Source organism: Scaptodrosophila lebanonensis, unplaced genomic scaffold (genome assembly GCF_003285725.1).
Source record: "Scaptodrosophila lebanonensis strain 11010-0011.00,11010-0021.00 unplaced genomic scaffold, SlebRS2 tig00000113-arrow-arrow-pilon, whole genome shotgun sequence".
In the NCBI taxonomy this organism is placed as follows: Eukaryota; Metazoa; Arthropoda; class Insecta; order Diptera; family Drosophilidae; genus Scaptodrosophila; species Scaptodrosophila lebanonensis.
The window spans coordinates 2057581-2085479 of NW_022060575.1; the positions used below are offsets into that span (position 1 = coordinate 2057581).

General features: G+C 38.3%; 4 protein-coding genes across 6 annotated transcripts in view; 2 read left to right on the forward strand and 2 right to left on the reverse strand.

Moving 5' to 3' along the window:
* LOC115628283 (homeodomain-interacting protein kinase 2) overlaps positions 1–1731 on the reverse strand; it is a 48155-nt gene extending 46424 nt beyond the window's left edge. The window contains exon 1 of one of the 2 annotated variants that reach the window (XM_030524313.1): positions 1542–1731. The gene's annotated coding sequence lies outside the window, so the exon portion shown is untranslated. The remainder of the gene's footprint in view (positions 1–1541) is intronic. The other variant, XM_030524314.1, reaches the window with a different exon arrangement.
* A 2847-nt stretch (positions 1732–4578) lies between these two features.
* On the forward strand, positions 4579–5399 carry LOC115628276 (peptidyl-prolyl cis-trans isomerase-like 1). The gene is made up of 2 exons (XM_030524305.1): positions 4579–4692; positions 4747–5399. Exons 1-2 carry the CDS (start codon positions 4613–4615, stop codon positions 5192–5194), a joined length of 528 nt encoding a protein of 175 aa, XP_030380165.1. The 5' UTR covers positions 4579–4612; the 3' UTR covers positions 5195–5399.
* On the reverse strand, positions 5185–6358 carry LOC115628275 (BLOC-1-related complex subunit 6). Its single transcript, XM_030524304.1, has 3 exons — positions 6009–6358; positions 5488–5953; positions 5185–5421 (listed from the first exon to the last, which is right to left on the reverse strand). The coding sequence occupies exons 1-3, from the start codon at positions 6334–6336 to the stop codon at positions 5376–5378; spliced, it is 840 nt and encodes a 279-aa protein (XP_030380164.1). The 5' UTR covers positions 6337–6358; the 3' UTR covers positions 5185–5375.
* A 197-nt stretch (positions 6359–6555) lies between these two features.
* LOC115628316 (serine-rich adhesin for platelets) overlaps positions 6556–27899 on the forward strand; it is a 203272-nt gene continuing 181928 nt past the window's right edge. For both annotated transcript variants that reach the window (XM_030524369.1, XM_030524370.1), the window contains exon 1: positions 6556–7433. The gene's annotated coding sequence lies outside the window, so the exon portion shown is untranslated. The remainder of the gene's footprint in view (positions 7434–27899) is intronic.

The following is a 27899-nucleotide window of genomic DNA, read 5'->3' on the forward strand; positions in this document are numbered from 1 at the left end:
CTTTTCAAATTTGAATCCCACAATCTGACCACCCCATGGACTCATCATCGAGTGGGAGGCGGTGGACAGGCCAGGAACCTATTTTCTAGCAACCATATGGCAACAAGCCTAGTTGTCAATTTGTTCGCGTCCCTTTTCCGGCTCACTGGCGACTAATTGACAGCCTGGCAGGCAAAACAAGGCCATGCAAAAGCCAAAGCCAAAGCCGGCTACCTCTCGCCGTCCTCAACCAAACTACCAAACTTATTCTCTTACAGGGGGCTTTTGGGGCTCAGGGGTCTAACGAAATTATGTTAATCATCGGGAAAACCCACAAGCAGCCGCCCAAAGGCAACAGCAAATAAAAGTTCAGCAAGCAGAATTTCCTTTTAAATGTTTTACATATAAATTGTGCAAAAACGCCAACGTCGGCAGAGTCAGTAGCGACGGAAACTGCGCCACCGGCAACGTCGTTTCAGTATCCTTCGCATGAATGGCAAAATAGAGCTCTCTCGCTCTGCTTGCTCTCTGCTGCTTCTGACTGTTGCGCGCTCTCTTTGGGGAAAAGCCGACAAAGCACACCGGCGGCGTTTTTTTCTTGTTTTTTTTTTTATGACGACGGCATGAAGGATAACGATGATAATGACGCAGCGCTGGCCCGAATAGAGACCCTACGCGACCCTCAAAGCGCGCGAAAGCTTAGCTAACTGCGTAGAAAGAAAACTTCGTTACAAAAACAAGCGCGGCAGAAATGCGATGAAATGATATTGCCAGTTTATCTGGAAATTTCATCACAAGCGCTTTCTTGAATGGCGGCAGCTTAGCATTGCAGCGATATGGTACACAAAATAGTATGCACATACATACATACATACATATGGATATTTTCAGTACGAATGTACAAGTACAAAGACAATGTATAATGGATAAAATGAAAAGTACCAGCATAATTCCTTCGATATGATGGTACATGGAAAAGACCCTACAACGTTCTCGAAATAGCTCGAAAACAAATGAAAATTTTTGCCCTTTCCGTTTCCAGCCAGTGTGCTGCGTGCAGTGTGAATTTTCTTTAGCAGCTGGCCACGCCGCCATCACGCACACTCAAACCAACACACTTACAAATAAGCACACATTCATAACAACAACTACCAACCACCGCTGCAGTGTTGCACGTAGACAAACTCAATAAAGCAATTCGAAATTGTTGTAAAAATGCAACAAATAAAACCATTTATGACAACAACAACAACAACAGCAAAAATAAATAAAATGCAATTGAAATGAGATTTCTCGTGCTGCCGCTCACTCATTTACACACACACACATCGACATACTCGCAAGCGCTGCTTTTTCATGCGCTACTTTGAGTTCATCGTTTTTAATTCATTTTGAGTTTCTCTCTGCTTTTGCTTCTTCTTCCACCTCGCTGCTGCTACCACTTGAATACAACAAAAAAAAACACACACACATATACACAATACACTTATGCACATACATACATATACGCCAACTTTGTGCACACAGCCCACGATTATTTAACATACAGAAATTGTGCTTACTTTTCATAATTTTAACCAAAAAAGCATATTAACATTGTGCAAAGATTTGAAGCCTGCATCATGATTTGAATAGACTTTTTACTTAAAAATGTATTTCGCTAATAAAAACACTCGCCATTTCTCGTTCTCTATCACTCACTCACTCACGCACACGCACGCACAATTGCTTTTTATTTTAACGAGCGCGAACCCGTCCGCGTTCTTCAGCGTATAAAATGGAACTGACTCGCTGAATCGCAAATGTGAGCAGCGGAACTTGTTTAGCAACAACGGTTTTTACTGTAGCGTTGTGTGTACACACTGCCTAACAATATTTGATAAGTTGGCCTGTTTTCAAATGTGCGCAAACTCTATATTCCAAGTTTTGTAATGAATTCTAAGTATGATGATTTTATTTTATTTTGTAAATATGTAATTGCTCATTTGCAGTATTACATTGTTATAAGTTTTCTTGTTCCAATAGTTAATAGTGGAATAAAACGCATTCGCAGCCTACTATACAACAATTCCTTTTTTTTTATGAATGTCAACACATTCTTGTGTAGTTGTCTTAAAAAAAATTCTCGTTTTATTTGAGATTTGTTCTTATTATAGCAAGGTGAGTTTTGGCCATAGGAAACTAAATGTCTGCATTTAATGAACCAACTATGTCATTATGTTGTAGAAATGGCAGATTTCTGTCATATTTGCGAGTTCAAGCTCTGCAGCTGCTCCGAGATATCAGAGAATAGAATAAAAAACCAGGAATCTAGCAAAATACCACTGGAAAAACTCAAATTTTTGGAACACATGATTAACAGATCTCTTAATGAATTGGGGAAAGAAATCATCAATCATCAAAATAAACTATTAAAATGCCAATTTTATTTTTTGGGCAGTGAAGGACAGGATCGACTACTCCAGCAAAATCTTCTGCTGATGGAGTTAGTGCATGATGTGGCCAAGTTTGGAGACTAGAAGCAAAAGCTCCTTCACGCAATGGGACTGCCTGCTGCCGTAGCTCTTCGAGAATTTGCTTTACACATTTAAAATTACATTTATAATTAAAATCTACATACACATGTATAAAAACATACGATTTTAGTTATATTACAAAAATTGTGGTCCTTCTATTCTTGTTTTTAGGACGTAAAAGTATATATCACATATTATAGCTGTCATAGGCCCGATAGATGAAAATATCACTCCCAGTAGCATATCTTCATACGATTTTTTTCAAAGGAGTTTTGATATTTTTAAGTTTTATCAGGATCGGTTCACTCTATCTTATGACTAACATATAGTAGGAATGATTGGTAAAGAAATCAACCGCACTGCCAATACTTTGTTTATTTATAAAGATATCATAACTAGATTTTGAAATCTTTTTATAATGATTTATCCTATGAAATCCATAGGAACGAAGATATTACCTAAAGCGTTTTAGGTTCTTTAAGTGCTCCACAAAAAAATCAATCAAAATCTATTTGTAGGTAAACAAATTCGATAAAATTACATTTATGCCAATGAAAAATGTTTGGGAAGAAACGCTGATTCTAAAGTTCTAATGCGTTCCTACAATATAATATCACTTAAGGAAAAACTCTTTTGCATTTGGATGATGTTCTTTTTAAAAAGAACACTTTTGTTGGAAATAAAAGGGCACTTTTCTATTAATGTTCTACATTATGTTGTAATTTAAAAACAAATCAAAATTACAATTGTAATCAACTAAACTAATAATTTAATAAGCTAACTAATAGAGAAACTAAGGATTTTACCATTAAACCGTTTAAATGTGTTCATCTGTTTTAATATGTAATTATGTTTTGAAATTGAATTATGATAGCAAGTATTTCCCACATTTTCTGTTAACATAATGGTTCAGGAGAAGAATTCAAATAATTGTGAATAAAGTAAATTACAAATTACAAAAAAAAAAACTAAAGCAGAGACTGAATGAACTACAAAACGAACTAAAGGAACCAGTGTTGCCAATTTGGCTTTTTCCCCCGTCAAATCTGGTTGCCTTTGAAATGAGATTGTGGGAAAATATTCCAAATTGCGTGAAGCGGGAATTCTGGCTTTCTAAAAATACATTTAGCTCTTTTTCCGCTTTTTGTAATTTTGCCAACATTTATGTAAAAAAAAAAATGGAAACGAGGCAGCTTCATCATTATTTTTAATCAATATTTGCCTATTTCACTCGCTTGTGAAAGTAGACCCTACGTATTGACAAAGATGCTGCTGTGGTTACCCTCAAGGGCCTAGCCAGCTTTTACCAAAGGGGGGGCAAAATTTTGATTAAATAATGCCCGATGCATTTAAAAAATAATTTATGCATATGATCGATGAAAAAACTTCAACAAATCCAACGCAGATCCATCTTAAGGCGAAATAGTGCGTCATAATAATGAGCGTGTGGTCGACTTTATATGGAAAAATTTTTTCTAAGGGGGGGCAACGGCGTTCCTGCCCCCCTGCGTACACCCTTGGTTACCCTACACATGACATAACTAGTTTAAACCATCTTTATCTCAAAAATGCGGTTAATTTGTAAAGGTGGGAATGCCGAAAGAATGCAATGAAAAATGCCGTGATGTTTGGCTCAATTACAAAGAAATACAGAATTTTTATGGGTAAAAACAAAATTAGTTTTGTAAAGCTACCAAAGAAAGAAGCAGCTCTGTGCCTTTTTCTTGCTCAGCATACATCAATAGCGCAGATTGACCGCTTTTGAAGAACACATGACGAAATGCGTAAATATCATTTAAAATGTTCACCAAGATGATAGAAAAATGTATTTTCCAAGGCTTTTTTTTAGCACTTCTTGTAAAAATAAATTTAGCTTTTTCTTACGCTTTTTTGCTTTTTTTCACTCTCCTTCCCGACAAAAACAGCTTTTTTCCTTCTAAAAAGTTGGCATCACTGAAAGGAACGAATAGCTTCTTCGTAGAAAAAGTAACCACGCATTGTTTTAGGCTTGCCCTAATGTATTTTCGTATTTTGGAATATGGTCACACTACAAATAAATAAGCGCATCTCTAGCTTATAAACAAAATAGAAGGCGGCGTTTTCAGTGAAGGACAAATATGCTAACGATAGCTAATCCCGCCGCTGGAGGCATACCTGACAAGGCGTGGCAGCCACACTTTGTGACCCTAGAAACATCGTAATTATAAAATGCAAACAAAAAGGCAACCAAAACTCCCGACAATCTTTACAGAATGGGCGAAATAACTGTGGAACTTTATTGGAAGCACGCGCCCAACACTTGTCGCAACTTTGCGGAGCTCTCGAGACGTGGCTATTACAACAACGTGGTATTCCATCGCATAATCCGCGATTTTATGATACAGGGTGGCGATCCGACGGGTACAGGGCGTGGAGGTACTTCGATATATGGCACAGAATTTGGCGACGAGATCCACGGGGATCTGAAACACACAGGCTCTGGGATACTGTCAATGGCCAAGTCAGGTCCGGACACCAACGGATCGCAATTCTTCATCACACTGGCCCCGACCCAATGGCTTGATGGCAAGCACACGATCTTTGGGCGTGTCTATACTGGGATGCAGGTTGTTAAGCGTATTGGCATGGTGGAAACGGATAAGAACGACCGACCCGTCGATCCGGTGCGAATTGTTAAGACGAAGGTGGATAAACTTTAGTGCAGAGTATTCATGATATTTTTGATTATATGCAATTGAATGAAAACAAGAAATTATAAATGACTAGAAATTTTGTTCCGCCTTAAATAAAAGCACACGTCGGATTGTTTGTTGGTGTCTCGGCTGTGGTCGTCACCATTTCCAGTGCGGAGGCGAAGATTACACCGCCGCCAACTTCGTCCTACATAGTGTTGTCTAGCATGTCCACAAGTCGCTTTATTTCCCGTCTGGAAAACGCATTAAATGGATACATTATCATTTGTTAATGGGAACGGTTGCTTTTAGCCACTCACATGCGCTGTCCCAGCTGTTCGGTAGGCCTCATCGATTTGCTAATCTCCTCCGTTTTGGCCATGATCGTGTACATGCATTTGATGTTGGCGTCCAGTGTGTCGGTTAACTTGCTCACGGCATTCTTGTGTACCTCTACGTTGTCGGCCGTTATGGATGAGATCGAGTGCAGCAAATTGCCCAAATTTTCAAGAAGATTATCGACGGCAGTGGCCAGATATTGCGCCTCTAACTCAATATCACTAAGTACATTGCCATCGATTTCGGGTATATTCCTCGATTGCAGGAATCGACGAGTCATCACGCCTGGCGCTGTCGATGTTGAGGGTGTGGTTTGTTCAGAGGCATTGCTGTAGTCTGTGGGCCGTTGCGGGCTTCCCTCTCGCAGTGTGGCTTCCAAATTGTGAGCCACAAAGTGACGCATTTCTCCCGTTTTGCTTGTGGAGCCCTCCAACTCGTATGGAAAAGCTAAAATTTGGCCAAATTGCTCAATTCATCATCATATACTCAAATGTGCACTCACTGGGTTCGCAATTCAAGGAGGTGGGCCTTCCTGCCGTCTTCTCTTGCTCTTCAGAACTGTCTTTGGAGTTTGTGTTGTCCTCCTCTTCTTCCTCTTCGTCACCCATGTCCAGGTTTACATAGCTTTCATTGCTGCTTGGCTGTGTCTCCTCCTTTCGCTCGGGTATAGGACCAGCATACTGTGCTAGGAATGGAATTTCCGTGTACGAAGATGCGGGAGTGCTGTTGTTTCTTGTTGATGCCGCCGCTCTGTTGCTTTCATTAGCAACGTCTTCGTCAGTGTAGCCGTAACGCGGCCGTATGGGAATGTCCTGACTGCGGCGCGACATGACAACCTCCGGTTTTCGGTCTGTAATAGTGGATAAGGTGTTTATTTTTGTTTATTTCTTTCATCCACTCTCATGAGTGTGCCCCTACTACTCGCCTTGAAAAACACCAAACTGAATAAATATCATGTTGCTATCCAACACTAGCACTTGCCATCACTGTGAATGGTCGGATTAGTGCAAAGAAGAGAGTAAAATTAGTGGTTGTGTCGGCCGCGGTCTCGTGAGGTCGTGTTGCGCGGGTGTTTTGTCTTTGTAGATTGTTCTGAGCAAAAACAACAAATGGCCACTCTTTTGGGCCGGTGAACGCCGCCGCGTGTGTTTCGCTAATTTATTGAACGTTTCATAGTTTTGTTTAATGTTTATAAGAGCACAAGAAATGCTATTGCTTATGTATAGCAACTAAATTTGTGTAAAACGAGTCTTCTTGGCAGTCATCGAACACACACACCAAAAAGCAAAGCCGAGAGCAAAAGAAGCAGCGCAACGAAAAGGAGGAGAAGTAATAAATACAAAGTGGTGAAGCGCTTGCATGTGTGTTGGTGGTGTCTGTGTTTCAATAAAAGTGCATAAAGCAAGTCCAGGCAATAGAAAAACAACGGTTTTAATCGAAATTTGTGCCAAATTCCAAACTGCCAGTGTCTTAATCAGTGCGTGAGTAATCGAGAGCACCCGCTTTTGCGACAGAAAAACGCACTCACACATACACCAACTTCGACTGCAACGCGCATAGTGCATATATGTATATGTGTGTGCTTGTATTTGTGTGTATCAGCGGCGACAAATTCGCTGCTTAAAGCGTGTAGAATAAAATTGGAAAATAAAAAAAAAAAGGAAGAGAAAAACTACGCTTGTAGCCGGGCTCGATGCGTCGTCTGTCGTTGAGTTCAAATTCCAATTTGAATATTTGCAAAATTCTGCTCTGCGCATGCGTCCCCTGCAATTTATTAAGTTGTGTCACAATCGTGTTTTTTCTTTTATTAATGTGTGGTGTATGCGTGCATATTGAAAATTGATAAAGAGTATTTTACAACGAGTTGGCAAGCGCTACAAACAAGCAAAACAAAAACTACAGAAGCCTTCGCCGCTGAAAACAAAAGGTAAGCAGGTAGCAGAGTTTTGCGAATATTTTATGACGCGCAACGAAAAAAATTCTTAATTGTCTTCTATGTACATATGGTTGTAAATGTTTAAGTTTGTGTTTGCGTGTGTGTGCGCATAAGTGAAGTTTTAATTAATTTAACTGCAGACGCTGTTTGCTTTCTACAAACAAACATATGAACATATCGATATGTATGTTTATGTATGTGTGTGTACTATTGTAGCCCTCTCTCCCTCCATTACCTAAAGCCATTATTTGTGCATTGTTGGTTCTTTGCTTTCCTATTTCACTGGTTTACGGCCAACTTTGGTTCTTTTCACTCGCTAGCTTCGTTGGTATGCTTGTGCTATGCTTTTTCGCTTGTTTTGTGCATTACGTCTTTGTCTTGGCATTCTTCACCACACTTGCAAGTTGGAAGCCCATGTAGAAGAGAAGCGAGTGTGCAATGAAATCGTAATAATAATTTCTTGCTGTTATGTTTAATTCCATTTCTTCTTTCTCATTACCATTGTTGCTTGGCTTGTTGCTATCTCTACCGTTATGTGTCGATTGCGATTTCGTAATAACTTCGCCGCGATAATATTCGCTCGCACTACTACATTTACATATGAATGTATGCATGTATACACATGCAATTGTCTTTAATCGTATGCAATGGCTTGTGTGTTTAACGGTTCATAAGCGTGGGCCAATATTTTGTAATCTACTTGTATAGAGGACGAATATGCAAAGAGAAACAATTTGCAGTGTTTGGCAATGTCTTGTAGTATTTACATACACACATACATATGCATGTATGCATATGCGCTCATTTGTACATATGGGATCGTTTTTTATTGCTGTAGCTCAAAACTGATTTTGATTTTGATCGAAAATGTTCACCAATTATGTTCTAACATAAGTAAGAGTTTGAATACTTAGGTTTCAAATTTTAAGATAAATTTCGATTGAACGGTACTTCTAAACTATATTAGGAAATTGAGAAAAATATTTGAAGTCCTTAAAAAACATAATGGAAATTGTAGAGATCTCAACAAATTTACGAGTACCCAAATCCATTTGCAAGGTGTCTTCAAAGTAAAGTTAGACAAACAAAAATTATTTAATATTGTTTTTAAAAACTACATCAATTTACAATCGTTTTCCATACCAAAAATCTTTTCCAACAAAAACTGTGAAACTAGAAATAGACTCATACATGGCCATCATTTGCGATTAACAAAAAACTTTCAGTTACAACAAAATATTAAATATTCTAAAATTGCAATATTTGTTTGCATCAAAAACTCTTTTGAAATAATTTCAGACGATCGTATACTATTTATGTATTTACCATTATCCCTTCTGAAAAGGTAATACAAATTTAAAAATCAAAAGTATTATAGGATCTACCTATAATACCCTACCCTTAAGAGAAGAATACAGGAAATTGCGAATGTTAATGCACAATTAATGACTCAGTTCAACAAACTTCTCGGAGCAGGATTGCAGCAGCATTCTACGTGAGTCATGATTACGATACAATGAAGAACTGATCAGTCTGTTTTGATAAATTGAGTTTCACACACACTCTATTATTTGATCCTGCAGCATCTTGATTTCTCCACTGTACACTTTTAAGTGTAAATAGAAAATAAACAATTCTAATAAGTGGGTTAGATATGATGTACCTAGGGCACGTTTACAACAGTGTAGCGATGTGGATGTGTGTGTTTATTTTTAAGTCTCAAGCGTTTTATGTAGCCCTCCCTGCGGCGACACTTGAGTTCAAGTGGATGGTCTCCTCCCCTCTCGGCACTCTCCGCTTTAGTGTGATTTGAAATGGGCAAGAAAAACAAACGGTAAATGGGGTTAACTTACTTTTGCAATTTGTTGTTGCTATGTAGTACATACCTCTAATGCTACCCTTCTCTATAAATACATACATTTGTAAATTTGCGAATTTGTTCATTTTTATTTTTCACTTTTCATTGATTTTTATGTGTTGAGGCACAGTTTCAGTTTTGCATTTGTTGCTGTTGCAATTGCTTGTGGTAATGGCGGCTATGCGGAACTCCCCTCATGGCTATGTTCGGGCGCATTGCCTTGCATTGCCGCCACTTTGACCTCGTGACCCAACAGACAAAGATTCGTTTAAGGCGATTTGACGTTTACGTTTTACGAGCCAAAAAGTACTAAGCACAACAGTTTATGCATCGCACACACATATACCCTCACTTACTTACACGCCCCGACTTTTTGGGGCGAAAGGTGTTTGAGCAAAAGAAAAAAAAAAAAAAAATCAACTACAACAATAACAAACGAGAGGCACAAAGTTGGAGAGTCAGACGTGAAGACTTGCCGCCTTTGCCAAGTCGAGAAATGCGCACAAGCCGGCGATGCCATGGGGCAGATTAAAAGCGCGTCTTAATGCGATTTGCATTTGCATTTGAACGTTGTCGTCGTGGCTCGTTGCCCCATCGTGCCTCAAACCGCGCCCCCTTATCGAGTGCGGCACAGCCACAGTTTGGAAATCTAATTGAGGAAATTCATATTTTCATTTGACCCCAAAAATGCAGCTCGTGCACGTTCCATCATGGCCCCTTGTCATGTGCGTGGCCAATTCCGACAGACAGCACCGCCAAGAGGTTCATCCGATCAGCGTGCTGATGGCTCATTAGCGCGTCAGTGGCGGCGGCATTACCTTTAGACCAAAAGACCATTACTAGAAATTGCTTAAAAATTAACGGACAAGTCTTTGACTAGTTTCATCGATTTATTAACTGCCCCCGCCTATCAGGTCCAAAGGCTAGAATGCTGTGAAAGCCAAGTAAACGAGCTCCAGGGAGCTCGCATGCTCAGTTCATCAATGAAACGAGCAGTCCAGATCGATCAAGAAGCGCAAATCATCGACCTTTTTTGTTTTGTTTCTTAATAGTGAGGAAGTCCAAATTGCCCGCCAAAGTAAAATGATGTTATGAGTATTGAATGCGTGAGACGTTTGTATTAATCATGGGTCTGTTGAAGTGTCTAATTACACGTAGAGATATAAGGAATAAAAGGGGAGGCTCAAATAGGGAAAGAGAGAGAGAGAAAGAAAATTAAAAACTGCGGCAACATCATAAGATGAAGTTCTGCTTCAGGGCATTTCGTTTTGATTCAAAACCACGCAAAGACATTAAGATACAAAAATATAAGGTAAAAGTTTAAGAAATGTAATGGTTCGCTCTTAATCATTTAATTAAATATTAAATGATTAAGTACTAGAGATAAATCTAGCCGATATGAGCCGACACACTCAATTGACCTTTGTTTATATGATTTGGAAAACGACAACAAATTAAGGAAGCAAGTGTGTTAAGAAAAAAGCGAGCCTACGAATTGCTTCTAATTGTGCTATTTAGTGCATTAAAACTTAAAAACTCAATCATATAGCCTAAAGGCGACCCATTTCGGGTGCATTTTCTAAATATAACTTCTCTGCGTTTTCTTCTTCTTCTAAGTTTTTAAAATTTTTCTCCATCTTGCTGTAATATGCCGTTACAATTGCATACCCAAAATGGCTTCACAAGATGACTTGAGCATTTACGATTCTGAATTATAAATGATTTATGCCTCTATGCTCACTGCTTCGCTGGCGATCAGCGATGCATGATGCTCCCGCCTATAACAATCTACTTAATCATTGATCTGTGTGAGTTCGTTAATTGTGCTGAAATCACATTCTTGCACCATATATTTACATACATTTGTACTATCTGTATACTATTTACGTACTCGTCTCATGGAGTACTTCTTCAGAAGTTTACATCATCGGGCCTGTGTAAATATTTGCCATTATTTACACTGTTCGGATGATATCATTCGATAATTTCATGCCAGTTCGAAGGCTTTACCTCCCTTTCAGACCACTTGAAATACCTACATAGTTGAAGAAATGGAGCACTTTTGAAATTTTGCAATTGGTTTTCACGATTCAATGCGAATCAATGAGAAATCGGAGCGTAAACAGCCGCGGGTGGCGTCGCGCTCGTTCTTTGGACTGTTAGAGGGTATCTGGCTTTGCTTTTGATGTATTTGGTTACAGAAATCTGTGAACTGCATTTGTTGTTTGTGTTATTGTTGCTTTTATGGCTCACTCTTTTTGATTTTCCTTGGTAAGTGTGCCAATAGTTGACCTCGTTCTGATTACTCTTGCCTGTTGCTCTTATTGTTTACAATAAGTGGCAGAAGCACTTTTGGTTGTTGTTGTTGTTATTGTTGTTGCTGCACTAAGTGGAAGGTGCAAATGAAAAGCGAGTGTTCTGTTTTCCCTTTGCATTATTGTGTGGCGCAATAACAATATTTCGATGCTCATTTTAACACATTGCCAGATCTATTTATAATTTCTAAAACCTAATATTTAAAGGGCTATAACGAAATCGCGGACGGGTATGTAACAACCTACAGTAGTGGTTTTTAAAGAAAAGCTCTTATAGGAAAATTAAAGGGTAGTTCCAGACGAACAATAAATTCCAAAACAGAATTTTCCTGCTGTCTTTTAAGCGTATTCAAGAGTCGGAATCAATGGTGTGTATTTTACAAATTTAATTTTGATTGCTTCAAGTAGTGGCTGGATTTGATTAATTTTTCGATATAATCATTAGATCAGGCGTCACATCATTATTTTTTGGAGACTTTTACTTTTCTCTCGACACAGTTTTTCTTTTTGGATTTTCCTGTAGTACAGAGATGTGATGAAGATATTAATGTACAAAGCTGCTGGGTTACACGAAAACCACGCGTTAGCCACGTTCGGCATGTCGTTTTTGTTATTATTATTGTTGTTGTTGTTGTTGTAGCTATTGCTGCCGTTGCATCGTTTGTTGGCACTTTGGCATTTTGTGTCAAAATATTGAATTTTCTGTCTCTGCTTGCACCTCCTACGCCCGCACTTCCTCCTTCAGCTCCTTGGTAGAAGCTGTAACAATGTCCGCATTGTTTGCAGCTCATTAATTTTCAAAGGTTTTATCTGCATTTCCGCATCTCTTCTTTTTATTTTTTCGTCCAACCTCGTGGCACGCACGGCTGCTGTTAATGTTGCAGTTGTTGTTGTTGCCGCTGCTGCTGCTACAGCTGCCTTCGACTGCACTTTTTGTGACTTTTCGGCTGCGTTGTAAATTTCACCGCTTGCGTGCCATGCCATGACTTTTGAATGGGTGGACGGGCAGGGAGGTAGCTACGGCAACAACGCCTACAAATTGTGTCAAATGTTGCATACCACGAAGTTGATTTTTATCGCTGCTCTAGCGAGTTTTCCGGCCACTGTGTCAGCTGCTTTAGTCAATCAGCGCGTTTATCGCACTTTAAAGCAGAAATTAATCATGGCACAGTGGTTCCAAAATTAAATGTACTGTACATCTATTTTGCTTGTCGGTTCCGAAACTTCTGCAAGTGCAAGTAACTACAAAAAACGATTTGTAGATGGTTTATTTAGCAAAATAATTTTATATAAAAAGTTTGTTTAAAAAATGCTGGAGCTTAAGGGCTACATTGTCCTTAAGTCCGAAAGTAAATCTAAAGAAATTTTTCTATAGAAAATTTGGTTACTGTTTTAATTTTATTCCGCATTCTTAGCCAACCAATAAGAAATTAAACATAATTATTCTTTTGTTGAAGAGCGGCTGCAAATTCCATAAAGCTACTACAGTAAGCGAGAAATAGACCAGTCTGGGCATAGGTGGTGTTGAAGAACTTTAGTTTTTGCACAGCACAAAATTATAAAAAAGGAAATAAATAAATCATATTTAACTTAGTTCTTGAATAGGTTCTTGAGCTTTGCAACATGTTTTCATTTTAATAGCATTAACTAATTTTGTGACACTGTGTACCCTTTCCCTTTGGTAATGAGCTAACATCTGACTCTTCCGTTTATGTCAGCGCCCGTTTACGCCCGACATTTTCAACGCTTTTGTCAACGGAAATACGTTTTGCTGCCGTTGCCGCCGACTTCTGCGTACAAAAAACTAACCTTGAAATTTATAAAACACAAATTAATTTAAAACCGGTTAGCTGGTTGCTTTATTTATCTTTGCTTTTGCCTCACTCTTGACCAAATAGTTTCGCATAATTCACAAAGACGGTGCGGGCCGGACAGAGGAAGCCAAGATGATTGCCAGCCAAGCGGGGAGAGGAGTGATCAAGTTTTTATCATTAGCTTCTCAAGTTTTTAAGTGCTGCACCTCTTGTTGTTGTGTACATTCAATAATGTATTATTAATATAATCGGCTTAGCGTTTTTGCAAAATAACACAAAACGCAGTTTGAAATTTGAGACTAATTTCATAAATATTTTATTAATGAATGGTGATTAGAAGAGATTTTTGAATAAATTGTTAGGTAGACATTCTTCTGAATGAAAGTACTTTTGTTTCCAATTTAATTAAGTAATATTTTATATGAGTACGTCATTTCTTATACTACTTTCTCTCTTTTAAATCATAATAAGAAGTAAATTAAAGACTAAAATCAAGTTCAAGTTTCTTAATTTCGTTAAGATCACATTTAAGTAAAATTATATAGAAGTACAAAAGTATAGCCATACCGATATTAACTTCACTTGTCTGCACTCTACTTTATCTGCACGATGATATATTATATATTATTTATATTTCGCGATTTTCCTGATTATCTCAAGTTTTTAGCTCGCAAGTATCTTAAAAAGTTCATCAACTGAATGAATTGGCTTAAAATGATGGAAACGAAAGTTTTAGGTTTCACCGCAATTCGTATTTTTGAGCATAAAGATTTATGTCTACTGGTTTCATTAAGCGAACATTGCAGCAACACGAAAAGCAAAACGAATTCAGTTCCCACGCATTGCCAGCAGGCACGGCTGCAAAATTCCAGCCTGTCCGCTATATGTCCGTTACATTTTTTAGAATTTGAGCACGAGGAATGCACCAAGTCATAAAAGTTGACTATTTTCAACTCGACATCGTCGGGCTTATCTGTTAATTCACTTAACCCCAAGTGCGGCCACATGCCACATGCGGCATTCTACGTTCCTCTATTTATAAACCAAGATGGCAGCAGCAATGCCCATATAAAAACCCCAACTCTGGGATCGCTGAATTCCCTTAGTTAGTAGGAACAAGTGCAAGACAACTTATCGCTCAAATCTTGAGACTAACACAAACAAAATCTTGCGGCACATTATATCTCAAAACTCACAATTAAAAGTCAGCGACAACGACCGAATCAACGGGACGACGACGCTTGTCACTTCGCCCTGCTCATAAATTGAGCAACTGCTGGTATGGAGTCTAGGAAAGCTACGAAAATAAAACGGAATCTGAGGCCCCAGATTCCCGTTTACACAGCAAACATTCATAGAGTTGTGTGGCGTTTTTGTTGTTGTTATTGCGGCTGCCACCTATCCATGGAAGGGATTCGAATTATTTTTAGAACCCAGGCAGATTGTAAGTTATTTTAGCTTTGAAATTTATCTCGTAGATGCAGAAATATGCAACGAAATTGTCTTCGAGCGGAGGCAGCGTGCTAGGTCCAGAGATCTTCACATGATGATGCATTTGCCATCCATTTGGAGTGTTCCCAAATGCCAGCGAATAAACATTGAAAAATGCAAGTGTCGCAGGCGACTCGGCACATTTCCATACACACTCCCATATAGATACAGTCAGAGCCACTTAATTAGGTTCGCCACCAGTAGGTTTGTGTCAGGCTTCCATTTTCTAAGCTTTGCGTATAAGAAAAATGAAGCTCAGCTTACAACTCATTAAACTGAAATGTAAATATAGATCCACCATATTAAATTAAAATTAATTAATTAAAGTTGTGATTTTATTTATAATGCTTTGAAAATGTTTAAAAAACAATTGAGAATTAAAAGTTTTGGGGAATATTTTGTTTAATTAAGTGTGCCTTCTTAAGTGTCTGCTACTGTAAGTATGCGAGTGTTTGTCTGTGCGGCGTTAAGTGGATTGGGATACATGTGCTGCACAAGTCTCAAGATACTTTGCAACATTGCCAACAAGCTGCCGCCACCACTGCATTCCACTTGAGTTTATTAATGATCGCGATTACGCGGCATCGTCGACGTCGCTGTACTTTTGAATCTCGGAATAGTTCCCTGCTTTTGGCCATTGCTATGCAACTGCAACGTTATTCGGGCCATAAATTTTGGCTTTGCCAGGCTTTGTACAGGCGCCAACGCTTTCGACGCTAATTGCAACTATTTTTAAGCCAGCACATACAACGACAGCGAGGCAAACTTTGGGCCCACTTGCAACGTTGTGTCCCAAATAGTTGCAATTTGTGTACACTTTTATTTGTGAATGTTGGCCAAGTGGTTGACAATGCTTTTGGGCGGGTCAGCAGCATGCTTGGCCCCAATTGGTACAGAGTTTGTTGGTAAATATTCAAAGTTTAAGCAAAACATGTGGCGAAGAAGCTGTAAATAGGAGAGGAGTATAAACATAGAGGGAACTCTTTAATTTCTCTGAATAACTTCCAAATCAGTCTCACTTCTCATACATTTAGATGCGCTTGCCACAAAAAACATTTGACTTGTGCAACCAGTCAAGAACCTTTACATAAATTTTATAAATAAACAAAAACAAAATCATGGCAGAATTGATTGTGAAGAGACTTTGTCTTCGAAGCATGGAAAAAAGAAACTCACGCTTGTTCTTTTTCGGCCTTAGGAAATTCTGGATATCAAGTTTGCTTATTCTAGCTCTTGTACTTCTTGAGATTCAGACGGACGGACGAATGGACACAAGGACGGACAGGCATGGCTATATCAACTAGTCTTGTCTTGTTTTCGCACTAAACTAGTATACCCTTTTATCCTTTAGGTACAGGATATAAAAATATGTGTCTTAATGTTTTATTCTAAATTTTGGTTTAATATTCGACTAGTCGTTCTAACATCAAGTTAATAAGCTCGCACGTTTATTTGTGTTTTTATTTTAACCAAAATTAATGTTTAATATTTTACTTAAGAGGATATTCATGACTGGACATGTTTGTCATTTAGAAGTTTTTGTAGACTACAAGGCCTTCAGAAATCAAGTTTCAGAACTTAGAACTTATTAAACCGACAAAAAAACACGCTTTTGAAGAAACATTAAGTAAAATTCTACTGCGAAGATGTATTGGTTCTCACGGTATTCGACCGAACTCGAAGAATTAAATATTTAGGAATGGCCTTGAAAAAAAATCAATCTTATTAGATTGTAATATTTGTATTTGTTGAATAAAAGCAGTTGTCTACGAATATAGTTTAACATATTCACAAATGATTTGCTCGTAGTATACTTTTAAATTTAAGATTAAAATCGCGTCAAATGACAGCTTTATGCATTTTGGGAAGCTAATTTGCAGCTTGCCTCACGCATAGGTGAGTGTGTGTGTGTGTGTCTGGAAAATGCACTTTCCATTTTGCCTTAATTACCACGGAACAATTAATAGGGGAGTTGGAGAAATGAAACCGGCGTAAACAAAAGTAAAAGTCCACTCAAATGGCAAGGCAAACGACATGACCTTTATGGCATGGAGTTGTGGAAGACACAGAAAGAGACTGAGCCAGAGAGAGACTCGATAGCAAGTTGTGTTTCCAAAAGTTCCCACACACACACACACACACACACACACACACCCACACACACACTCATACACACATACACACTCATGCATACACATGCTATGCAATAGACATAGGCATTCAGTCACACGGCTTGAATTGCACTTGAAATTTTTGTGCACTTGGCTGTTTTTTGTCGACTGTGCGACTTTGACTCTGACTGTCAATTTTCGATTTGCTTTTCGATTTTGCAACCAGCCGGCCCAGCCCGGCCCGACCCGACCCGGCCAAAAGAAAATAGTCATGCCCTGTTGTTGTTGTTATTGTTGTTGTTCGCACGCAGGCAGGCAGGCAGGCAGCGTTTTGAAGAATTTCTTTATGCCATTTATTTTGGCATCTAAGTAGCGAAAGTCGCTACCATTTCTGCATGTGTGATTTAATGCGCGATTTTTCGCTTTTCTTCGCATCTCGTTTGCATAGCCAGCCATTTTGGCATTACGGTTCGATACGGCGGGGGTGGTGGTGGGCGTCGGCAAGCCAGCGCTCGACTGCTCCAGGCATTTGCATATCGCATGCTCCATCGATTTGCGACGGCAGCAGCCGCCGCCGTTGTCGCTGCTAAATAAAAATTTATGCAATTAAGCAAATCAGGCTGCATTTGTTTTGGTTTTGACTGCTGCCGACGTCGACGCCGCCGTCAACGTAGACATCGGCAGCATCGAAACCAGCATCACCTAAGACGATAAAAAACGGCGTTCACCGATCGTATAAATTGTCCTGCCCAGGGACCGGCGGCAATTGTGTGTCATGTGTGTGTGCCAGCGAAGCCGCCACATAACGGGGTCTCTAAAAAAAGTTCCGTTTATACTTTGCAACTGATTTTACAAACTCGTAGATATTTCATTTCAGCTATTTCAAGAATTTCAAATAAACAGCGCCCAAAAGCATTTGCTGCTTTTGAACTACCTCTTCCACTGAACTATGGCAGTTTTTTATTCCTTTTTATACTCTGTACATGAAATGTACAGAAGTATATTAGGTTTGCGGGAGCTGAAAAATGTAACAGGCAGAAGGAGGCGTGGCAGACCCCACAAAGTATATATATTCTTGATCAGCATGACGAGACGAGTCGATCTAGCCCTGTCTGTCTGTCTGTCCGTCTGTCAGTCTGTCCGTCTGTCAGTCTGTCCGTCTGTCAGTCTGTCCGTCTGTCCGTCCGTATGAACACCTGGATCTCAGAGACTATAAGAGATAGAGACACCAAATTTTGCACAAAGATGCGTTATGTGTGTATTCTATACGAGTTTGTTTTATTTTTTTGATTTTCCCCCCCACTTCCCCCCTATGGGGGTTTTCCCGATTTTCCATTCGTATAATCGCCTATATCTCGGAGACTATAAGACCTAGGAACACCAAATTTTAGTCCCAGATGCCTTATATGAATACGCAGAAAATGTATATTTTGGAATTTCCCTCCCTCCCCCCTCTACCAAGCAAATCGTAACTCCCGTAATTCTTGGAATTTCGAACTAAAATTTTGCAAATACCCCCAGTTAGTTATTATGTGTCCGTATGCCAAGTTTCACTATGATAGACCGATTTAACAAGAAGTTATAGCCATAAATATATTTGCTGCTGCAGCGCTGCTCAAGCGCTGCCCGCGGCTGTTGTTGATGTTGCTGTTTGGTTGACTGCGAAAATGCTTACACAGACACGAATAGATGCGCATAGGCATACATACACTCACACAGACGCAATTGCTATGTAAATGTGCAATTATACACCCTTTACGTGAGTTCGAATACCGAGAGAGGTAAAATCGATCAAATTTTTTTTTTATTTTCCTAATTTTTTTTATTTTCTATAATTATTGTAAACATATGTACAGAGTATTTCAAAGTCGGGACACCCGACTTTAACTTTTTTACTTGTTTATTGCACGGGCCATGCAAAATGATTTGTATACCCAACGCCGACTCCATAACTTAAATATGACCATTTTCAATCTGACGTGATGTGCCATTCGTACGACAAAATTGTAAGTAAATAAGTGAAAGTCATATTTTTAAAAAGTTCTCTTGGTAGTTTAAAATTACAACATGCAGTAAAAAAAGGGATAACAATCGATCATTAACTTTAACTAAAAATGCCCCGTCAAAAAACGGAAGTGGGTTTTGACTTGAGCCTTTTTTTTTAGTAGGATTTAAAGTTAATTATTCAAGTTAAATAATTCAAAAACCTTTTCTCGTTTATTTTTTTTTGTATTTGACTCATTATCTGACGTGACGGTATCTACCAGATAGTTCAGATTGCTTTTAAACCATTGTTTCACGCAAGTTTAAAACAAAAAAATTAACTCTCTATAAAGCCTTCTTTCTGACTATTCCACTATGCGGTGCAAAGAGTAAATAAGAGTATTTATGTTTAAGCAAATTGCGAAATTTTTGATGAATTTGATTTGGAAAATTGTTTGACAGTTTTGGGTTTTATAAAGTGTACATGATGGCTTGAATGGCACCTAAACGGCCAAAACTAGGTGCGCATGCTCAGCGGCCTCTGCTGGAGCCACTTTATCGCTGATCTGCGAGTGCGCCACAAACACCAACTGGGAGGGATCAATATCTGTCGCTAGGCACTTTAAATGCATTTTAAAGAGCTACTGCGGGCGCATTTAAAGTGGAGTCCGCCTTAGTGTTAGCTTCAGTCTTAGCCTTGGCATCGGTCGTGGTCGCACATGAGGGCGTTACGCTTCAATGCGATAGCCATCGTTGGTCTTATTTGGGGATCGGTTGAGTTCGGCTTGCCTCATAAATTTAATTTCTAGTTTTTGGGCGCTGCACATTCGTTTGGTGCTCGGCTGCATGTGAATGCAAAGGACCACGCCCCCAAAGTGCGGACTATATGGACAGCCCACCAGTTAGGAGCATGTAACACGGTGTCCATCAATTCTTCAATTCACTTTCATTTGTTGTGGCGATGGTGGGTGTTATGGGGCATTTTGTTGCACATTTATTTATGTTTGCTGTGTTGTTGGTGCTGCTGCTGCTGCTGCTGATGTTGCTGTTGCTGTTAATTTGCCTGCTGTGAAAGTTTGCATGCCACAAATTGCGTGGACATGTTGGACGATTGGAGGGACAAATGAACGGAGGAACGTCTTATGCTGGCAAGTTGTCGAAAAGTGTGCTGCGAGGGTTCGACATTCGACAGTCAACATTCATTTTTTATTCGGTGATTATCCTTTTAACGACCAGTCGGCGCAATTTTCAGAAAACAATTTTCTACCCATTCACAGCCCATAAATCGCTTTAATGCGGCATTCCATCTTCATCTGCACTTGTTCGCCTTCTGCTAGCCGCTAACAGCCACTCGCCCATTGCTCACCAACTCTCGCACTTTCAACCACTGCCATTTTTTTTCGCTTTCCATGCCAGGCGCTGCACAACTTGCATGACTTGGATATAGTTGTGAGCCTTATACAAGTCCGGCTGGAGAAGGCCACCTCGTTATCCTGTTAGTTGCGCATGCCAATAATATGATATTTAATGGTCAAATGAACACTTTCTCTTGCCCTATAATCAGACTTTGCCATAAGATACATCATAAATATCAAAAGTGGTATATATGACATACAATTTATATCCTTTAATATGTGTAACAAAAATTATCAATGAAATACTTATATTCATTTCTGATTCACAAAATTTGGTAATGTGTTTTCATGCATAAATGCATTTATTTCTTATTTAAATATTACAAATTTGTCCATAATTAGAATTGCCTTAGGAGGACTAACCATAGTATTTTCTTTTACCAACTGAGCTCTTTATATTAACGAAAAAATTGATGAACATATTTTTTTTTTATTTTATTCCCTTTTTTACATTTATTTTAAAATATAGATTTTTATTTTTTTTTAATATTTCATTAGAAGCAATTATGTTCAGTGTTGCCAACTTTTTAGAAGGAAAAAAAGCTGTTTTTGTCGGGAAGGAGAGTGAAATAAAGCTAAAAATTATTGCAAAAAAGCGTAATAAAAAGCTAAATTTATTTTTACAAGAAATGCTTTAAAAAAAACTTTGGAAAATACATTTTTCCATCATCTTGGTGAACATTTCAAAAGCGGTCAATCTGCGCTATTGCTGTATGCTGAGCAAGCAAAAGGTACAGAGCTGCTTCTTCCTTCAGTAGCTTTACAAAACTAATTAACTAATTAACTAACTAATTAACTAACTAATTAATTGTCCCATAGAAAGTCTGTGTTTCTTTGTAAGTGAGCCAAAAATCACGGCATTTTTTATTGCATTCTTTCGGCATTCCCACCTTTACAAATTAAGCGCATTTTTGAAATAAAGATGGTTTAATTTAGTGATGTCATGTGTAGTATAACCACAGCAGTCTCTTTGTCAATATGTAGGGCCTACTTTCACAAGCGGCATTATATACATAATTAGTAATTGTAAGTCATTTTTTCCATAAAAATAACTTAATAATCTGCCATCATTAAGCACACATAGGCAAATATTGATAAAAAAAAATGATAAAGCTGCCTCGTTTCCATTTTTTAAACATAAATGTTGACAAAATTACAAACAGCGAAAAAAAGCTAAATGTATTTTTAAAAATCCAGAATTCCCGCTTCCTGCAATTTCGAATATTTTCCCGCAATCTCATTTCGAAAACAACCAGATTTGACGGGAAAAAAGCCAAATTGGCAACACTGATTATGTTGAATAAAAATTTAAAAACGTCTGATCTTTAGGCGGTCTTCCCCCATTTCCCCCCAAAACGTTCGAGACTTAAAAATAATACTTAGAATGTAGAATGCAGGAGCTGTCAAACATAAAGGGCATATTTACCTTCTGAATGGTTCAATAAAATAAAAAGTTTTACTTTATTTATTGTTAAATGATTACAGCAATCTTCTAATTTGCTTGCATCCTACGAATCACAAAATTGGCGCCAAAAGTGAACAAGTATGTGTTCAATCCACTTACTTATTTCAGTGTAACATTTGCAGAACTACATCAAGTACTAAATTTTAAATTTTGCTAACACATTGCAAAATAGTTGAGCTTAAGCGGTATCTTGCAGATATTGAAATGTTTTTTAATTGGTAGCTGACTTTACAAGAAAATAGCTTTCTCTCGTTTTAAGCGATCCTCAGTCTTAACATTCTAAACTTTGAATGGAAAAGTTTATAATTTATATACACACGACATTTTCGATATATAATACAATATGCAAAAAAACTTGGATTTTGTTAGCATATTATTATTGTTATTTTTTTTTTTTTTTTTTTGCCACATTTAGTAATTTACAGTATATCTACATGCTATGCATTCAACTTACCAATTCAACCTTGTAGCCATTAACTGCTTCTACCTATATAAACCGCCAATAGTATGGGTAAACATAAAAACCGATAACACCAAAATCAACAAACCTCTAAAAACATGAAAAGTGTCCGAAGCCAAAACATTTAATTCGTCCTACCTCTGTTTGCAAGTTTACCGATCGCTTTGCTTCTAGAATAGAAGACCTTTATATATAGGTATATATTGTTTGTGTGCTTGTTTATATTAAAACGGTTATGATGCTGTGGCCTTCATTTAAAGTTTGTCAATTGTTAACAACATAAAAACTCATTAAAACATATCGGAGATAACGGACGACAGTGGCAGCAATAAGTCTTGTGCTTATTTCAGGCAGTTACACAGAAACTATCATCACCACACCACCACAACAACAGTAATAATTTTTATTTATTGAGACTTTTAGCCACTTAGCCAATTTAGTTGTTGCTGTTTTTTTTTTTTGGGTAGGCAAAGCAACAAAGGTGACACGTTTACAAGTCGGCTGACGAATGGATGTGGCTTCACGTGAGCGTGTACGCCAATTAGAGATGAGCGTAAAGCGAACCGTGAACGTTCTGTACATAAATAAGTCCAAATGAAAATCACGAACAATTATGATTAATTACACGGAATATCATTAAAGGGATACTTCTATGTATTATGTACTAGAAAATTTTATACAAAAATTAATTTTTAAGTGAAAAACATTCGGTCATAGTTGCTAATATTTATATGTAACATTATATAAAAACTACAAAAGTACAATACACGTAATTCTGTTTTTACACGGTCTTATTTTAAACGGTTTTGATTTAACACGGTGTGAAAAATTCAAAATTTTATAAATGGTTACACGACATTATTCCATTTAGCACGATTTAAAATAACATAACATAAATGTCTCTTTTACACGATTTTTTCTGGAACCAATCTACCGTATAAAACCAGAGTTAGATGTACACAATATATAATTTTAAATAATATCGTGTTATGATAGAAATTCGGCAATATCTAGCCGGCTTCAACGTTTTTGTTCCCGAATGCTTTAAAACTATGGGATAACGATTGCAATGAATAAAGGGACGGATAGATATATCGATCAAACGATCAATACTGAAACAGTATGTGCGTTTAGAAAACAATTTACCCTCTGACTTTTTAGTAGATGTTTATACCCTCCAATATCGTGATTTTAATTTGGATCCCGTGATCGTTGCTAGCCTGACAACAATCAAGAAGCACATCTCTCATTCCATTGCGTTTTGATAGTACACATTGGTAAATGTGTTCTGAAAATGAGTCACCACTACCACACACCATTTGCAACCACAAGGGCCGATGGTCGCCAATCTACAAACCGATGCCACGCACTCAATAGGCGAATGAGCACAAACCGCACACGAGAAACATGCGACAAACAGCAAGCGCCAAGTGGCATGGAAGTGAGTCGAGTGGAGGGATGTGGTGTGGTGTGGTGTTGTGGCTGGTGGTGGCATCGTCCCTGAATAATATCGATTTTGGACTTTGCCTTTGCTGTTGCTTCTGCCTCACCATATTTTATTGGTTGTTGTTGTTGTTGTAGTTGTTGGTGATTCTCGCCTGTCGCCTAAGAAGGCATTCACCTCATTTCCTGAACGGCGATAACGACGAAGAGAAGGCAAGTCGGGCGACTGGCCAGCTGCTTGCACTTCCATTTGCCAAATTGACATAGCGTGTATAGGCGTTGGCATTGTGAATGAGAACGAGGGGTGGAGAGAAAAAAGAAAGAAGGAGTGTGTGTGTGTGTGTGCAAATGAGAGGTTATGCAAGAAGATCGAACACCAAGATCGATGCATAATGAAGCTTCGTAGGACTTATCGGAATGTCGATCGCAGGAGTGAGCCTCATGAATAGTGATGTTAGGGCAGCTTTTACTTTCTTTTCCGGCTTCGCAAACGTTTATTTGTACATTTCGAATGGTGTGGTGAGATCTTAATGCTGGCTAGATACAAATTGAAGATCCGGTTCGGAATAATCCTGATACATTGGCTGGTGTTGACTTTTTATTTCGACTGTTTATTCTAATATATATAGAGCTATATACTATTCTTCTTAAATTAGACTTAGATCGAAATGAAGTCTAGTATGAGTATGTATATACGTTACGCTTGTTATTCTAGTTTTCGTCAACTGCTGGCTCCGCCCTCAATAATAATTGCCAAGCCTTCTACTTGGCCTTAGGCCTCTCAAATGTCTTCTCTACTCACGGAAGTCGATCATCAGCACTTGTCGCAACTTGTTGCAGGATCATCATTATCACTACTAGTATCACTTAGCACATAATCACCACAAGCTAAACGGGTATGAAAGCATACAGAGATGCCGATCCAGCTGGAATGAGGAGTGTTCATGGTTGGCCGTTTGGCTCTGCTGCGATGATTAGCAGAGTCATAAATTGTTAGTTTTATCTGTGTAACATAATCTTGGCAAGTGGTTAACTCGTCACTCGACAGCGCTGCAGACCAGAAAGACAAAAAATTGCGTAACGGTTCTTCATAGTCAGCCTGTTGACTGTTGACTGGTGAAGCCAGTGAAGCCACCCAGCCAACGTTCGGTGGTGTGTGGGCCATAAATGGCGAGCGCTAATTGCTTTGTGGCCATTTAATGGCTGCCAAACCAAAGAGCCACTGTACTTCACGGCTTTGTCTCTAACGCTCAACAGATTATCGTTATACCAAATGGGTAGCCCCCAAGAGCTAGGCCTGACCCACCCTTCTTCGTCTTCGCCTTCCTTTTGGTCAGGCCAAGTTACAGTGGCTTCAAATTTGTATAATACTAGTTATATTTTTTTTAAAGTTTCCGATTATATCATCGTGCAAATGATGTTTAAGTTGTTTGTTTGCATAAAACTACGTTAATATCTAAAGTAGACTCATCCGAGTAAGAAATTATTATTATTATTTTATTTTTTTTTGACTGCGAGATGGCATTGAACATTTTGAATTCATTGTAACGTTACAAAGTTTTCTAATTAGCCAAATCTAGATAAGTAATTATGTACGTAAGTACGTAATTATACGTCTGGTCTTATTAACTGGATTGATCGTTTTGGGCCATAGATTACGGAAAGATACCAAATACTTACAATGAAAAAATTCTCGCATCTTGGAAAATTCATTCATCGATTTTGAGTCCTGATTGTAGATTGAAATTTCATTAACTGTCCCTGTTTCCACGAATGATAGTTTCCAATATTCCAATGCCTTTTTTTGAAGTAACTTATCTGTAATGGTTAAATATATATTTGGGTCATTTGTCCAAGTTGAGATGCATATAGCTGTTCGAATTCGGGAACACTGTGCAGCTGTCCAAATTGTCGAAATTGTGCAAATTGCAGTTGGTGGTCGTAAGCAAATGTAAACACTGGCCGGCGGCGGCAGAAAAGGCTCGATATGCGGCGCGTAAGAGCCTAATTGCAGTGATTGGCGATTGCAGCCGATTGTGAACTGAGGTCGGCGTGATAACGGGGAAAGCGTTTTCGGGCCAGCTGGGTAGGCCCTGCGCCTGCGGCCAACACTTTTGCCAATGTTCAATGCAAGGCAGGTTTGTTTTGGCCTTTTCATTAATTTTCGGTTTGGAACTTTGTCCGTTTTATTTTTTTTTTTGGTTTTTTGTTTAAGGCAAACAGCAGGCGAGCAGCGGAGTGGTCGAAAGACGATTGCATAAGTAGGACAACTGGGCGGCTGATATCCACAACCTGCTCGCGATTTGGGTTAAAGCAGGAAGAATCGCTGACTTCAAAGTGTTTTGGATCGGAAAACGAAACTTAATTTATGTGTGCGATTGATTGGGCACACGAGAACTTTTGATTTTACTAAATTAAAAACATGTTGTTGGCCCATTTACACGACAAGTCGGCTGCTTGTTCTCTGGCTGAGATCGAAGCGAAAAGCGGTCCACGAGTGGGCCCAAGTGGGCATAAAAATTTCAATCTAAATGTCAGAAAATGTCACAGAGTTCCGTGCAGCAGTTTTATGGTTGCACTGCACACACAATGCTTCCCGTTCTTTATTTGTTGTTGGTTCGTGAGATTGTTGCTGTTGTTATGTATTGTTGGTCTTTTTGATTTAGGGCCTCGCATCGAAATTGCCAAAATGTGTGAACAAATGCGCCTTGCCTCGCTGCTCTGACTGGTATCGCCCCCTTCACACACACAGGCAACAAAAATGCAATTAAATTCTTTGGAAGTGGAGCTGAGTGGCACTTTATTCAATTCGGGTGTGGATCGAGGTGTGGAGTTTCACGAAATTAAGTCGTTCGGCCATGCTATTTTGTTGTCATTTTATTTTTAATTCGATGACACTTTATTTGAACATACAAGTTTCTGCCTTCGGGTGGCTATTGCATTTCCAATGCAATGCCATAAGATAACCAGGGAATTGAAAATGGTTCAGATTATGGTCTATGTTATAAAATTCAAGAGTTAACTAATAAAGCGGCGGCACTAAAATGTCAATTGCATTTTATTGGTTGAAATGGACTATATTAGGACTGAGAAGAGTGAGTCAAGGGACCAATAACTTTCACACTTGATTTGAATTTTAAGTGCTTCGAAAATATTGATCTGTTATATTTTAAAGTTTTTGTACGAAAACATTTCCAGAGATGGTAATGTAACGCTGATCTCCTTTAAGCGTGTTGATTATTTTCTAAGGAGAAAAACCATTCGATGTGCTGGGAGTGCTGATAGATCAATATTTAGTATTTTTTTACATTACATGTATGTTGATATAGTATAGTAAATAATATTTCTTCTTGGCGATCTAATGATTATTGATGTTTTACATCAGATATGAAGCAAATAAAATCCGTATAGTAAATGATATTTCTTCTTGGCGATCTAATGATTATTGATGTTTTACAGCCCATATGAACCAAATAAAATCTGTATATATTGTTTAACCTTCAATCAGCTTACGCGTTAATCATTTGTTGTGCATATCAGTATTGTATCGTAAAAATTTAAATGTTGTACACACACTTTTATGTTAAAATATAAAAAAATAAAGAAAAAATTACGCTATCATTACGTTTTCTTAAAATAGCCACCACGGAAAAAGGGACATGATTTTACAAACAATATAATACGATTTCCTTCTAAATATTGCATGAGCTTATGTATGTTAAAAGAAAATGAACTTTACATTAGAGAAAGCCATAAAAAAATAAACGCAGCGATAATATCAATACATATTGGTTAATTCTTTGTACAAAATGTTGCTGTGGCGCATGAGTATTATTTGAAATTGGTAAATAACGTTTGGAATTTTACAAAACGAAACTTAATGGATCTATAGTATAGATTATATCGTATTGTTTGACTACAATAACAAATATCAATTTGACTCTTTTCTTGCGTTCATCCAGACAGACAGACGGACGGACATGTCTAGATCGATTTCTCTCGTCATGCTGATTCAGAATATATATAATTTATGGGGTCGGAGATGCTTCCTTCTGCATGTTACATACTTTGCACAAACCTAATATACCCTTTTTACAGGGTA

Bases quoted from the DNA above. Each gene is read 5' to 3' on its own strand.
- LOC115628276 (XM_030524305.1), top strand. From the start codon at position 4,613: ATGCTAACGATAGCTAATCCCGCCGCTGGAGGCATACCTGACAAGGCG. The intron at 4,693-4,746 runs GTAATTATAAAA...CAATCTTTACAG, and splicing joins TTTGTGACCCTAGAAACATC to AATGGGCGAAATAACTGTGG.
- LOC115628275 (XM_030524304.1), bottom strand. From the start codon at position 6,336: ATGTCGCGCCGCAGTCAGGACATTCCCATACGGCCGCGTTACGGCTAC. The intron at 5,954-6,008 runs GTGAGTGCACAT...GCCAAATTTTAG, and splicing joins CTCCTTGAATTGCGAACCCA to CTTTTCCATACGAGTTGGAG. The intron at 5,422-5,487 runs GTGAGTGGCTAA...TGCGTTTTCCAG, and splicing joins GAACAGCTGGGACAGCGCAT to ACGGGAAATAAAGCGACTTG.